The sequence below is a fragment of the Ziziphus jujuba genome, chromosome 4, assembly GCF_031755915.1.
Source record: "Ziziphus jujuba cultivar Dongzao chromosome 4, ASM3175591v1".
Lineage (NCBI taxonomy): Eukaryota > Viridiplantae > Streptophyta > Magnoliopsida > Rosales > Rhamnaceae > Ziziphus > Ziziphus jujuba.
The window spans coordinates 1116400-1131784 of NC_083382.1; the positions used below are offsets into that span (position 1 = coordinate 1116400).

The 15385-nt window shown below is 32.6% G+C and overlaps 2 protein-coding genes across 4 annotated transcripts; one reads left to right on the plus strand and one right to left on the minus strand.

Moving 5' to 3' along the window:
* The first annotated feature begins 1439 nt into the window (after positions 1-1439).
* Positions 1440-6043, plus strand: LOC107415806 (isocitrate dehydrogenase [NADP]). 2 transcript variants are annotated; one of them, XM_016024204.4, is made up of 16 exons: positions 1440-1673; positions 2403-2446; positions 2549-2658; positions 2780-2817; positions 2966-3043; positions 3123-3176; positions 3252-3353; positions 3565-3656; positions 3759-3862; positions 3955-4023; positions 4109-4224; positions 4357-4391; positions 4904-5046; positions 5143-5265; positions 5351-5464; positions 5760-6043. In XM_016024204.4, exons 1-15 carry the CDS (start codon positions 1625-1627, stop codon positions 5430-5432), a joined length of 1239 nt encoding a protein of 412 aa, XP_015879690.3. In that variant the 5' UTR covers positions 1440-1624; the 3' UTR covers positions 5433-5464; positions 5760-6043. The 2 variants fall into 2 exon arrangements, with proteins under 2 accessions (XP_015879690.3, XP_015879688.3); XM_016024202.4 differs by having other exon boundaries at positions 1441-1673; positions 5351-5440.
* Positions 6044-7201: 1158 nt separating this feature from the next.
* LOC107415816 (uncharacterized) lies at positions 7202-14975 on the minus strand. Of its 2 annotated transcripts, none has more exons than XR_007240091.2 (17): positions 14424-14975; positions 14246-14329; positions 13059-13199; positions 12863-12933; positions 12142-12235; positions 11844-11921; positions 11277-11343; positions 10290-10375; positions 10099-10149; positions 9511-9558; positions 9198-9318; positions 8893-9073; positions 8296-8433; positions 8165-8215; positions 7876-7947; positions 7711-7792; positions 7202-7490 (listed from the first exon to the last, which is right to left on the minus strand). XR_007240091.2 is itself a non-coding variant. In XM_048471268.2 (17 exons), exons 1-17 carry the CDS (start codon positions 14580-14582, stop codon positions 7478-7480), a joined length of 1599 nt encoding a protein of 532 aa, XP_048327225.2. In that variant the 5' UTR covers positions 14583-14966; the 3' UTR covers positions 7202-7477. The 2 variants fall into 2 exon arrangements, 1 of the variants encoding a protein (XP_048327225.2); XM_048471268.2 differs by having other exon boundaries at positions 8103-8215; positions 14424-14966.
* Positions 14976-15385: the final 410 nt, after the last annotated feature.

The following is a 15385-nucleotide window of genomic DNA, read 5'->3' on the forward strand; positions in this document are numbered from 1 at the left end:
ATCTAGATCATGCCAATTGTAAAAGACGAAAAAGTAAAATAAAATAAAATTATTGAGCCTTGCATGCATATTAATAATATTTTAGGTCCTATATAAAAAGTTTTTCCTTTTTTGGGTGAACAGGCCCTCATAAAAAGTTATATTGCATGTGGACATGCAGGGATATTGTCAAGAAGAACCTAACATGTACTTGATATTCCGTATATTCTCTCCTAGAGGGACAAATATAGCAGCCCACGAATTGTCTAATCCTTTGGAGAGACCCTTTAGAAATAGCAGATATATTTTTTTAAATATTTATTTCATCCCAATAAAATAATGATGTGAAATTTTTAATAAATTTATTATTTATAAAGTTTAATAAACATTAGAGTCTTCCATTAATTGTTTTACTTGCAGCCTTTTAATTAATCTAACCAGCTTTAATCCATTTTTTTTATGAGTTTTTGTCCCTCATATTCAATGCTTTTTACTTCTAAGACTACCAATTTTTAAAAAATGTTAATTTTAGTCTTGTACATTCATATATGAGTTTATTCTACTCTTTTATATTTATTTAAATAATAATGATAGAGTTATTAAAATATTTAACAAACAATATGGTGTGATAATATTTAATTAAATTATTTATTTATTTATTTATATTTAAATTATATAAATATTCAATTAATAAATAATTTTAACGAATATTTCAATAAAAACGGAAAAAGGGTTAACCAATTAAAAAAAAAAAAAGTCAAATAAAGAAGTCAAACAAATTCTTAGCCAGAGAGAAAAAAAAAAAAAAAAAAAAAACTAATCTAATGGCATTGCATTGATGGTGGGCAGAGGAACACACAGTAACAAAGAACAAAAGATGTTTATCTTGGATGGATTTAGAAACAGGATATAACAAATTCAGCCTTCTATTTCTATAAATGCACTTAAGGTGCTTATCTCAAGTATATTATTTATACCATATAGAGTTTGTGTTGTTATTAAAAATATTATTATTGATCCACAAATGGAATAAATAATAAGATTATTTTTTCTAACATATAATTCGTACTTTTAAAAAATTAAATAACATTTTGTCCCTCAAACTATCACAATTTTGCTGTTTGACTCCTACATTTGTCTCTAATTTAAATGACTCCTACATTTGTCTCTAATATATCATTTCCTTAACACATACTGTAAAGGAATTAACATATTATCTTATCCATCTCAATGTTTAAATGAGTCTAAATTGACAATTTCTACATTAATAGGGATAAAAAGTAAAAACCAAGTCCAAAACTATATAGAAATAGAATTTTAATATATTCAGTTATTTTTTATTAAATTGAAAAATATAATTGGCAAATTGGTAAATTGAAGGGCAAAGGTGGGCAAAAGGGAAATGAGGGGTCGACCGGCTGCAACCTGCCACTATAAAGCCAAAGCCAATATAAGAGGAGTCAATACCGAATAGTCAAGAGAAGGAAGAGGCTGTGAGCAACTCAAACTCTTTCTCTATTCGCCCTGGTTTTGTTGTTTTCTTTTTTCGTTGAGGGTTGTAAATCCTCTCAAAAATTCCCAGAACACCCGCTCTTTCAGAAACCAAAAAGAAAAAAAGAAAAAAAAAAAAAACTAACAAACCAAAATGGCGTTCGAGAAGATCAAGGTGGCCAATCCCATCGTCGAGATGGACGGTGAGATTGATTTTCCTTTTTCTCTTCTATCCTCTTTGATCTGAATCTGATCGTCTGCATGTCCTCTCTCTCTTTTTAGTTTCCCATCTTTTACTGATTTTTATTCCAGTTTAATCCATTTGAATCTTTCATGTTCCCTTTAGATAATATTGGAAATGGTTGCAAATGGTCCAGGATTCAGGGTAGTGAAAATATAGAAAAACCCAGTTTTTTATTTTTTTATTTTTTTAAAACATGACTGGAAGTTGTTTCTTTTGCCAAGTGGCTTCTGTTAAAGATCCAGTTTTTTGGCCGAGTTAGATCCAGATTTTAGTATCCAATTGGCCAAATACAAAGAAAACATTTTTCTTTCTTTGCTGAAGATTATTTCTCACTATTGTATGGTAAAAAGGTTATTTTGATATCTCAAGTCTGTTTTTTTACGCACTGCAATTAGCGAACCGAATAAAATATGCATATGGGCTTGTGGTTCGAATGGCGTCTTGCCGAGTTTGCGTTGATTTTTTGTATTAAATTGATGATCGAGCTTCGTAATCTAGATCGATTGACAGGATGGTGTAAACAAAAAGTTTTTGTTTGTGATGGGTAATTGGTACTTGATCCCATTTTGTTATTATCTTATAAGGATGTTGTAGAAGAATTTCAAATGCAGTATAAGGATTTAAAACAATGTTTTGTCCCTGGAATGCAATGTTTCTGGCCTTAATGTTTCTCTTTCTGATAATACAGGAGATGAAATGACTCGGGTTTTCTGGCAATCAATAAAGGATAAGGTACTTCAATATTTTTACTTCCGATGTATGTGACGGGTAGCATGGGTTTTTCTGGTCAAGATTTTGATTAAGAGCTTAAATTTGTGGGTTATGCTTCTGCAGCTTATATTCCCCTTTTTGGATTTGGACATCAAGTACTTTGATCTTGGCCTTCTTAATCGTGATGCCACTGATGACAAAGTTACAGTCGAAAGTGCAGAGGCTACTCTAAAGTATGCTTGTTATATCTCTAATTGAATTCCCAAGTTATTTAGTACTTAGTGACGATTTTACTGGAATTTTTAGCATACCCTTATGTTTATTGCACTCTGACATCTTTGCTTCCTATTTTAGGTACAATGTAGCAATTAAATGTGCTACAATCACCCCAGGTACACATGATTCAATTACAATTGGGGAAGGGAGCATCTGCATTACTAGCTGAACTCCTGAACCATCTGTTCCTTTAGAGGTATTGTAATATTTCAACAAAGACTATGTATTTGACAGAATATGTAATCTGGTTATGTCAATTGACAGATGAGGCTCGTATGAAGGAGTTTAAATTGAAGAGCATGTGGAAGAGTCCAAACGGGACAATTAGGAATATTTTGAATGGTCGGTGGATTTGCACGTGTAATCTGCATTTATTCTACAATTTTAGTTTTCATTACTTATGATGGTACAATTTCTGCAGGTACTGTCTTCAGGGAACCTATCATCTGCAAAAATATCCCCCGTCTCGTCCCAGGTATTGTTTTTAACATTGTTCGTATGTGTCCACAGTTTCAATGGATGGACCTTTTCTGATTCTTGTGGATGTCAGGTTGGACAAAGCCGATATGCATTGGAAGACATGCTTTTGGTGATCAATATCGAGCAACTGACACAGTCCTTAAAGGACCTGGAAAACTGAAGTTGGTGTTTGGTAAACTTCTTCTTTTTTTCTTCTCTCTCTCTCTCTCTCTCTCTCTCTCTCCTCTTTACTCATCTCCTAAGATATTATGACAATTATGCTTGGTTGTGAGTAAAAATGTATAGTAGAACCTAATAGACAATAGTTTTTTTCTTCGTATTATGATCGGTTTTTTATATTGTTAACATTGTTTTGTACAATAAACAATTAAAAACACTTGCAGTGCCAGAAGGAGAAGGTGAGAAGCTAGAGCTAGAGGTATACAACTTTACCGGAGCTGGGGGAGTTGCATTATCCATGTACAACACAGATGAGGTTTGGTTCTGTGAATTCCTATCCAGTTAAGTCAAAGTCATATCATGATTCCAATGAGTCGCTGATGCCTTTTCTTTTCTTTTATTTGTTATGTGTTTGTAGTCCATCCGTGCGTTTGCTGAGGCTTCTATGAACACTGCCTATCAGAAAAAATGGCCTCTTTATCTTAGCACTAAAAATACTATTCTTAAGAAGTATGATGGGAGGTGAGCAGATTAGTTTCAGTAACTGATTAAAATCATTCATTTTTTGTCATTATTCTTAACGTGTGTGAATTCATGTTTTTAACTTAATTTAGATTCAAGGACATTTTCCAAGAAGTTTACGAGGCCAACTGGAAATCAAAGTATGAGGCTGCAGGCATTTGGTGAGGGTCTATGTAACTTTGATATAGCATGGTCTCTATGACGTTAATTGCATTTGTCATTAACTTTCTGCTGTTGAATTGGAAGGTATGAACACCGTCTGATTGATGATATGGTGGCTTATGCGCTCAAAAGTGAAGGAGGTTATGTTTGGGCCTGCAAGAATTATGATGGAGATGTTCAGAGCGACTTCTTGGCTCAAGGTTCTAATAACAACTGTTTAACAGATAGAGATTAAAATTGCAGTTTGTGCTATTATGAATTATTTGGACCTCAAGTAGAAATTTGGTTGCTGACTTAGTTTTGGTCTTTAATTTCTGGTTATGTGATTATAGGGTTTGGATCTCTTGGATTGATGACATCTGTCCTGGTATGTTCTGCATCAATGTTTCACTCTAATCCATCTTCTATCTATTTTTTGACATATCTAAAGGACAATTTTAGAGTGTCTTGCCTTATGGATTTGAATTTCTTCCAAAGTTCTCCTGTTTTCTCTTTGCTCACCATTTAAAATCCGTAAAATGTAATATGTTACTGAAATAAATGTAATCTTGTTATTAATTTACAGTAAAAAGATGCATTTACATGTATTTTAGCTTAGGAAAATAGTTGAATGAATTTAACTTGCATGGTAACTTTAGCCTTTAAACTATTATACTTGTTTTAAAGACAAAAAACATACACAACCAAGGTAAAGGCTGTTCAGTATTTTCCAGTAAAAGCAGCTAGCTGCTATAATGGTTAGAAGAAACAGATCAATGTTGAGAGGGACTGCTGGATGGCATTTTTCGCATCTCTCCCTTCCATCTCTGTTTATCTATTTATTTAGTTTTCTTTAAGTACATCTTCTTTCTCACCGATGGAGTATGGATTGTGATGCAGGTATGCCCTGATGGAAAGACTATAGAAGCTGAAGCTGCCCATGGTACCGTTACCCGCCATTACAGGGTTCACCAAAAGGGAGGTGAAACTAGCACAAACAGCATAGCTTCTATATTTGCTTGGTCACGAGGCCTTGCTCACAGGTGTATATTTAGTTTTTTAGTTGGTTTCTCGTTAAAAACTTGATGATGTTTCAAGTTATGTGGTAAAGTGAGAATTTAATACTTTTTCCATGATAGGGCAAAGTTGGATGACAATGCAAGACTTCTGGATTTCACTCAGAAATTGGAAGCTGCTTGTGTTGGAGCCGTGGAATCTGGGAAGATGACCAAGGATCTTGCTCTACTTATCCACGGATCTAAGTAAGTATCTATATGCCTATACCTGTTTCTAAGAGGGAGCGAAACTTTTCATGATTAATGATTTGTATCCTCTGTTGCACTGTAGGGTTAGCAGGGACCAGTATCTGAATACTGAGGAGTTCATTGACGCTGTGGCAGCAGAACTCAGAGCAAAACTTTCTAGCTGAGCATTATGGTACGTGCACAATTATTTTACATGGTATGGTAACTTGGCTTAGAAATTAGAATGCTATTGTCGTTACAATCAGTTTTATGCACCATTTATATATGTTTATAATATATATATCTCACAAAGTGGAAATATATGAAATTTCATAGTTAAGCATCATAGGCAATCTACTTGCAGCATAGACACACACATAGTTTGATTCTAACATTATTCACTTAAGGGTTCTGTTATGGGCGTTATTTACAAGTTTCTGATTCTTATTAAAAAAAATATTTCATATTTATAAAGAAACTGATGTTTTTTTTTCTTCTGGATTTTGTTGCAGAGCCAGGTGGGCAAAGTGAAGTCTGAGGGGCCATTTTCGAATTTGAGATTACTGAAAAATAAAGAAAAAGAAGCTTGGGGAGAGGTAAAAGAGGTTCCCTGGGGATTGTTATTGTCTTGAGGGGGGACTTTGTGGCCTTTTTCGATTCATGTTATAGACAGCTAAATATTATGATTTAATCTCCTAAATTGTATGGGTTTCTTTATAGTACTATATATTTCCTGGAAATGTATTTTATTACGTTTCTGGTTTGATTAATCTTCTACATATTTCCATTTTATGCTTCTCCTTGGCTAATTTTTGTTGCAGTCTTATGCTGAAAATAATTTTTTGAAATATTTATGAATGTTCCAAATTGAAAAAAAATAAAAAATAAAAATGAAATTGAATGCATGTCTGAAAAATAATTAAAATGTAATAATGGGGTTTATGTAATTTACCTCTCATAATAAAAATTGAATTAGCTTTATAAAGTTGCTTTGATTTTTCATTATTAATTCTTATGTCAAGGGCAATTAACTAGTTTTTATTTTGTTCGTTTTTCTGGAGTAAGAACAAATATTTTCAATTTTTTTTTAAAGTTATATTAACTTGAGAAAATTAGAGGAGACGACACATTCGAGTATTATCAAAACTAAATTAGGAATTTGTTCTGGATAGGAGAATAGTTTAAGATATCTTCTTCAAAGTATGTCAGTTTTGTCAGAGTCGACACTTTGTAACAAGTAAAGCTCCTTACAAAATTTTAATTAATTAATAATAATTGAAAAGGTTTCGTTTGCTTGCCGATGAACCTTTTCAAACGAAACCTTTTCAATTGATGTGCTCACTAAGAAAGGTTACTTTAACCTCAAATATGCAATCTAAAACGAACTATGATCTTGATCCTCTTAGCAAGGACAAATTAATTGACCAATTAACAGCCATAAATCTTTTCTCCTGTTTATTCTATATTTTACCTTACATTTCTGACCATTATAAAATTTCATGTACAGACATCGTGGAATGTTAGACAACTACAGACTAAGGTTATCCAATAGTGTTTGATGATGCAAAAATTATCTGGATAAAAATTCAAGATTCATAAAAATAGTTCTTTTTTTTTATTATTATTATTTTTTGGATCAACAAATAGTAAGATAGTTAAAAATTTCAAGGACAGACTTGAAATCTTAACTTTTTGTGTTAAAGTCTGTTATTTGCTGATTGCTGTAATGAGGAGCTAAGCTGTAAAAACTACGATTATAAGAAATACAATTAAGCAAGTTTATATTAAAAATACCCAAAAACAAAACAAATCAAAAAGGCCATTGTTAATTCACGATTGATGAGGTAAAAAGAATGAATTCCATGTCATATCCTTCTCGTAGAAACATGTAGCGAAATATATTTTAAGTTTTTTCTAAATAATAATTTCATGATGTTACGCATTTCATGCTATAGGTTGGGACCATACTTGTATTAATAAGCATGATTAAATAATTCAACTTTGACAAAATAGAGTACTATTTTTTTCCCTTCTACTTCTGTAATTACATTTGACTATTACATCATGAAGACCAATTCTTCGATCAAAAGTAAAACAATTTTTTCTTCTATGTAATAAGGGCTTTCAATTTCAATTTCAATTCCTACCTCCTGTCCTTGTCTATTGTGTAACAATGCCAACTCTCGTAGTAGCTCTATGTCAAATTGCAAGAATTTAGTTCCCATCAACATCAGCAACCAACCCTACAACAATTTGCAAGGGAACCAATAATCTTTTCTGATATCCTCACAAGAATCAGGAACAACACAAAGAAAACAGGTACAAGTAACAAATTAGATTATTAAGGCTTGTTATCAAACGAAAGTTTTAGGTTTTTGTTTTCCTTCTTTGTTTGAGAGATTAAACATATATTGCAGGGCTTGAACAAAAAAAAATAAAAATAAAATAAAAATGTAGCAATACCTTAAAGCGCCTATTACTCTTCCACACAAGACATACAGAAAATCCCTAACCTTGGTCATCCAAGGAAATAGCTCTGCCAACCCTAAAATTATACAAAGTTGATGAAATTACCATATTATTGACTAAATGATGAAATAATAGACAAGTTTAATAATGCATTCTCACCTAGAATAAGCCTCAATCGTAGGTACCTCACATTTGTCTTCAATTTAGAGAACATGGCTGGTATAGAAAAGTCTGAAAGAACAACCAGGGTCAAGAAAGATTTTAAATGTCTTAAAGAAAAGATGAAATGGTTGAAAATTTTGTTTTTCAGCAAAGTAGATATAATTTGAAAACTTATGTTCTAGGTCCTTAGTACTAATAATTCAGACTTGGTTTTATAGTCCTACCAGACTCAGAATTCAAATGCGGAGAAAGACCATGAAACGCATATTTGGCATAAGCAAGCAACCTGACACGCTGTGAAGCACCCAACTTCCTCATGATAGACCTCAGTAGCCCACTGGACATGGAGAAAATATTAAGGGAGGAGACTGTAAAAATTTATAAGACTATCTTGCAAAATTTAGCTAATTTCCTCACTCTGTGCGTAATATTATGAAAAATTCAGGAGGCAGGGATTCCATGAATGAAGATATGTCCTCCATCTTCAGAGACTTCAGCTCCTGATTTAGGTTCCTTTTCTCTTCGACTGACATGTCACTCCCAAGAGCTGATTTACTGCAAGCACATAGGAAAAGTAAAGGAAATATTCATTTGTACACTAGGATTAGAATGCAAAAGAAGACATAGAAGCTGTACGCTGTAAAAGTACCTGCATGAGAATCAAACAAGTATCTTTATCTCTCTTAAAATGAAAATTAAAACATAAGAAGAAAAGCAAAACATTCTTAATAATAAATAACTGAGTTGATTAAATTAATTCCCATCAAAAACTAAGTGAGATCAATTACATGAAAATATTTAGCTGTCATATAATCAATCAAGTTTGCCTAAAAGCCATGTCTTCGTCAGCCCATGAAATATTGTATCCTAAGTCATTAGTCTTATGAATTCTAGCATGTAGTCAAATCAAGAAGTATCATGCATGTCTACAGATGCATGAAATTTATCTTCTTAAGACTGTAATTGGCTTCCAATGTGGCATGCTAAGAACCAATTACAAGGAAAAACAATTACCTGTCAATAGTTCTTCCAACAAAAATGACCGGAAAGTACCTAGAGTACTTAGCAACTCCAAATTGTTCACCTAAATGCTGTATTTTTTTGGAGTTCAGAAGAATCAAAGCTTCCCAAAGCTGGCAATAATTCAGTCTAAATCCTTCATCCAATTCTTTGTAAATTCCATGATCAAGAAGAACTGCGAGGTAATCCATAACAAGGAAAATGGTACATAATTTCGCAAGCCGAGATATAAATACATGCAATTTTTTAAGGCATATAAAAGATAAGATATGAATCTTATATAATCGATCAGAACATACCCAATGAAAAGCCATGCTGACCTTCGGAAGAAACTAATATATTACCAGGGTGTGGATCACCATGCAGAAAACCATGGACAAAGATCATTTCAGCAAACATTTCCACTAACACTTTTGCCACCTAAAATAACATTGATGTTGACAGAAAGACACCCATAAGCCAAAAAATTCATCCTTATGGGGTCAGGGTCAGGCTCAGACATAAAATGTCACAGCATGCTCAGCTCTTTTTCAACCTGAGAACACATGTAACTTAAATTGCATATTCTCTGTTGTACAATATAACACATATGTATTGAGCTCTGAAAATAACCTTGACTGGATCAATTCCACTTTTCTTCAGAGATACCACATCATCAACCTGAAACCTTAAGAATTCCATATCAGTATGATAAGAACAATCAAAAGCCAAGAACTAAATACATAATGTGATATATAACATAAAATGCCATAAAGAAACCTGAGAAAAAAGGTGATTAGGAAAATGAAATAAACAAAATTAACAGAAATACAGTTACCAAGATTTGAACATCACAAAGATAACAAGGTTATGACACCATGTCTAGTTTTCACTAAACAAAACAACTTAAAGTTTTTCAATTTCAGATATTTATACCTCTTGACATATTATGTTTTCCAACCACAACTTTGTGGTATACAATTCCCGAATAAGTTCTAGAGACATGTTTTATGGGTGCTTTACGAGGCTTTGAAGTTATTAGGTTCCCTTGGAGGATTAAGTGATACACCATGATAATAATTGGGATTACCATTTCCTTGTAGAAATTTCGGGGTCTAGAGAGAGAAATAGACCAGTCCACTGAATTAGAAGAAGTATTCTGAAAACTGATAAGAGTGACATATGCAGTATACCATATGAGCAGGTGGAACAAGCTAATACCTTACATCCCTTGCAAAATTCCATAGTCAGAACCTGATTTGTTGTCAAATCCTGGATACAAATATTGTGATCAGCCTTAATTGTTCTGACATATACCACTTTCAATTATAAAATAAAAGAAGAACAAAGTACAGAACACTTACAGTTTTAGAAACAATAAATATTAAAGAGGAAATTCCTAATGGTCATACCCAATATATATGAGGAACTTTCACCATCTTGTTGTTTCTGAAGTTGTTAAAAGTTCTCTCAGAATTTCTTGCCTCCTGAACAAAGTCTGTGAAGAACCATTAGAGGAGGAAAAAATTCCATTATGCTCTTAATAAGCTTAAAGAATGACTATGGGCCGAACTCTCAGAACATGTTATTCCATTCAGCGGAAAAAAATAACTTGAGCAATGAAATACTGAAATGTGTAAAATGCATAATAATGATTTTGGAAAGAGATTTATAATTGGTCAAACGGACTCTATACAGGACACTATAAAAATGTACGATATGGAATTTCATGACCCATAATTTTAGATCAGAACCCATATAACCAATAGCAGGGTGAAATATGGGGATATTTTTATTGTTACAATTTATCACCAGAAGATTTAATTGTAATAACATTTTAGCCAGCAATACTCTTTTGGTAACCATCACCAACACAGGTCCTATGACTCCTGTCATGACAGGAACGAGAGATCTAAACACAGATAAAGGCAGTAGGATTAAGTGGCAGAGAAAAAGAATTCACTTTCAGATCTCCAAGGAAGCCAAAAAAAATAATAATAATAACAATAAAATAAAATAATTCAGGACTTCAACAAAACCATATACACAACCCAATTTAGCATTTATATTAGCTGGCCTCAATTGAGTTGTGTTGACCTCATATTTAAATCTTCAACATTTGTGACGGATCCTTTTTGGTCCATTCCACCCAAATATCATGATATTTTAAATAAAACAGAGACTTTTTGCACATATACCAAGCATGGGATATAAATTTGAAGACTATCGTTGATTCCTAAATTTGAAGACTATCTTTGATTCCTTACTCTTATTGTATACCCACCATCTAACATAAATAATCAGATAAGAACGTAGTTACTGCAAAACAAGAGGACTATTGAGAATACAAGTGCCTATCCAAACAAGACTTATATAACTACCAATGACGTCTAACTCACCAAGTTCCAGAGATATAGCCTCCACAAAACCTGTCACTAACCATTTAAACCTGTATTCTGGGAAAAACTAGAGGAACAAGAAATTCATATGTTAAAAAAGAATAAATTAAGCACACAAAATCAAGAAACTATAAAATGAGAAAACAAACAAACCTAGAGAAGAAAACATAACAGCCAAGGGCCAATTGTAGGGGGAAAACCAACAAGCAAATTTAATTATAACAACTTAAGAAGCAACAGAACTTTTACACTTATAACATGCTATTTCATATAGAAACCATTCCACACCTATGTAAATATACCGTGTAAAATTCCAAATAACAAAAATAAATCATTTAATGAACACTCAAGTTCACATTGGCAAGGGTAAAAAAGTTTAAATTTGTATAGCTTGGATACTTGAGGGAAAGAACTTTGAGATCACATCAAAGAATAGAAATAACATCAATATTACACACATTTTTAAAATTGTAGAATATGTTTAATTATTTATTACGCCCATAACATGCAACATTAAAAATGAGCATCAAACCTAACCCACTAAATGTTATGAGATTCAGTGCGAACCCATTCAAGGGACCTCGAAAGAAAATACATGGTTGTTGTATCTATCTTCATCTGTTGCTCCAACCAAGGGTATTGCACCTACAATCATAATAAAAATAAATAAATAAATAATTAGTTACTCACATATATCCTTTCTTATTTAGTGGTGAAGAAATATTTCAACAAATATCACATCCATTTTTAGAAATTATTACCTTACTGGACCAAAAATTTTGAGGAAAATTTACAAGATGGTCAATAATTATAATATGACTTAAATATAAAAGGATTAGTTACCACCATTACTTCACTAACAAACCTTGACTGCCACTTCTTGACAATCCTTCAAAACTGCTCGGTGTACTTGTGCAATAGATGCAGCAGCTATTGGATGTTCATCAAGTGACACAAATCTGACATCAGGAAAAAAAGAGTCATGGCCTTTCAAGTCAAGATTTCATATGTGAAGAACGGACAACTAGAGTTAACATGGTATCTCAAGGCACATTTTACCAACAACAGAAGCGGCTACTGAGCTGCATGCTCAAAGAAGTAGGAGAAAAAGGACAAGAAGGAAACAAATTGTATTACACCCTGGTTTCGATTGTCTGTACAAATTGAAGAACAATATGTATTCTTCCCCAAAGCCTTCAAACTCAGTGAACCACAAGGTCATGGCAAGAGCATTCAACACTCTTATAAAGACAAGAATAAAAAAGAAAAAAAAAGAAACAGCAAAAGATTTTTGAAGCATCTCAAAGTAATTGCATGCGAGCTCACTAATTAATTAGTTATTTTAATTGCTATCTCTTTTGGAGGGCCTCTCTCACAAAATTGCTTAACTTGATTTGCTTACCTCTGTTATGCATGGTGAGATCAATGAAGCATACCATGGACAAGCAGTTGGTCAACATTATATGTTGCATTCACTCAACAACAAAACAAAATTTCTAGTTAATTTATATAAATTATAGTTCAAATAAAAATTTTCCTAACAGATATTAATACAGGACATCCAGAAAATAGAATGGATAACTTACATCTCTGGCAAATCATGTCCCAGATTGCGAATTAGCACTTCTTTAATAGCTTTAAAATGACAGGGAATCACCTAAAGCATTAAGAAGGGGGAAAAAAAAAAAATACAAATGACCTATTAGATCTATTTTTGCCTATAGAAAAGTGTAACAGTAGAAATCAGAATTGCTTCTAAATGAAAATAAAATTTGTGCAAACCTGATCCTGTAATGAACAAAGAACTGATGAATATTCTTTTGGAACCTGCCGCAGTGAAGCTACAAACTGACCAGCTTTAACATAAAAGCCTTTATTGACCTCGCATAATTTCAGCATTCTCTTCGCTGAGCGTGAATGAACCTAAATGCCATCACCAATTCACTTTACAAGGCCTTTTGATAGTGTATATATATATATATATATTTTTTTTTTTTTTTCTTTTCTAATAAACATGCCATCTATGCCCAATTTTCTATTGCTCTCCCAACAGGGTTCCAATTTCAAAGAAACAGAACTGATATCATCTCAATATAAATTAAGCATGATCGTTTTAAGTGTTCTAAAACACCTCAAAAAGGTGAATTTCATATGCAACTCAAAAAATTCCTGCCGTACACCCTGTTTAATTTCAAAAACAGTCTCCAACTCTCCAAAAACTTTATTCGGACACTACAACCACTTCTATCGGTCTACTCTTCTTCTCTTCACCTTGATTTCTTATGTGGTGCAATTTTTTTATTTTTTATTTTTATTTCTTTTATTTTTTGGGCCGTGATGCAAGATGCTTGCTTTTCCTAGTTAGGATATTAGTGTTAGCATGTATTAATTTTAAATCTATTTCCTAGCTATTTATGGTGTTTTGGAAGGTTAGAAATGTGGCAAGAGAAAAGATTTGAGAGGCTAATAAAAACTGGAGATTGGTAAATTGTTCAAATACCTGCCCATTGTTTTCTTCTATTATTATCATTATTATTATTATAAGAATACAATAATATTAGAAATATACAATAGATATTTAGCTAATTCGTAAAAGTACACAACATCATCATTATTTTACATGTATTAACTGATTGACAATTACATTTCTTAAAATGGATGGAAAACAAAACATGTTCATTGCTTTCAGAAAGATGCACAACCCATCTAAACAGAAATAGCATACCGAAACTTGAACAACAACAAGTTTCAAAAACATTCTCATTTAACCCTCATATGATTTACCCTTTTTATAAGCTTCTGATTGCTTTAAAGATTCACATTTAACAAAACAATAAGATTTACATTTGCAACATAAAGGGTTTTCCTAAAACCATACATATCATGAAGTTCCGATTGACATTCATTGATCCCGAGACGCTCAAAAAATTGAAACATTTTCTCAGAAACCAAACGGATTACAGACTAACCTCGGAAACTTTCTCACGATAATTGTTGGAGTCAACTGGCAGTCCATGTAAAGAATACTTGTAGTCCACAGCAACAACAGCGATCTGTAACAACAATAATATACAGACAAATTACACACAACAAGCTACAGAAGAGAATTACCTAAAAAATTAGACAAGAAGAAGATGAGAAACGGACGGTAGAGATTGCACGAGAGGAGCGAAGAACGCCATGGAATGCCGTACGGATTTTCTCGGGAAAGTTGGAGGAATCGGAGAGCAAATGAGGGTTGTAGAGATGGAGAGTGAGGCCAGTGGCTGTGATCAGATAAAAAGGGGTTTTGAGCTTCTTTGCCATGAAGCTTCAAAAGTACCGCTTTTGTTGACGGAGGAGCTGGCAACCCTGCGCGCCAAAGCCCCTACTGCTTCAGACTTCGGAGTCCAGGCACTTCGTTTCGTACAATTTTACAAAAAGGGTAAATTTCAAATTTAACCCTTATATTATATTCTATTTATAGATTTTCCTATTCATTTTTGAAAATTATAATTTCTCTCTGTATATTGGGATTTTTTTCTTTTTTCAATTTATCCGAATAAGAACATTACAAAAGCTAGCAGTATGAAATTTTTTGATAGATTTAGACTTTTTTGATCAATGAATTTCTCTAATAAACAATATAATTATAGTTCGTAACCTTTTTATTTTAACAAAAGGGATAAAAGTTGAAAGAAAACAGAGACAATATTTTCTTTTAATTTTAAACCAATTTTGTTGAAAAAATATTTCGATTTTAATGCATAATTTTGGCCCATATACATATATATATATATATATATATATACACACACACACTTAGATTTTCCTTTTGGACCTTTTCATAACTTTTTCCATCTCCTTAATTTCCAGTTTCCAGGGAAAGTGAGGAAAACAAGAGAATTTAATCGTGGAAAGGAACTGAGAAGAGCTTAGTTTAATTAACCAATAAACTAATGCTAATGTGGCATTTAAACACCTTGACCATGAACCAAGTCAATTGCTAGCTTTTTTCATTTGACACGTACTATGTCGTGTTTTAAGCGTCACCACGAGAGTTCATATTATTATTTTCATTTGATTACAAAGCTTCCATCAAAAACCCAACAGTCCAACATTATATTGGA

Excerpts from the sequence above, each read along its gene's own strand:
- LOC107415816 (XM_048471268.2), bottom strand. The coding sequence starts at position 14,582 with ATGGCAAAGAAGCTCAAAACCCCTTTTTATCTGATCACAGCCACTGGC. Across the intron at positions 10,150-10,289 it reads AAGTTCCTCATATATATTGG|GATTTGACAACAAATCAGGT; the intron begins GTATGACCATTA and ends ATTTGTATCCAG. Across the intron at positions 7,948-8,102 it reads GCATTTGAATTCTGAGTCTG|ACTTTTCTATACCAGCCATG; the intron begins GTAGGACTATAA and ends TTGTTCTTTCAG.
- LOC107415806 (XM_016024204.4), top strand. The coding sequence starts at position 1,625 with ATGGCGTTCGAGAAGATCAAGGTGGCCAATCCCATCGTCGAGATGGAC. Across the intron at positions 4,024-4,108 it reads TATGAGGCTGCAGGCATTTG|GTATGAACACCGTCTGATTG; the intron begins GTGAGGGTCTAT and ends TTGAATTGGAAG. Across the intron at positions 4,225-4,356 it reads GAGCGACTTCTTGGCTCAAG|GGTTTGGATCTCTTGGATTG; the intron begins GTTCTAATAACA and ends ATGTGATTATAG.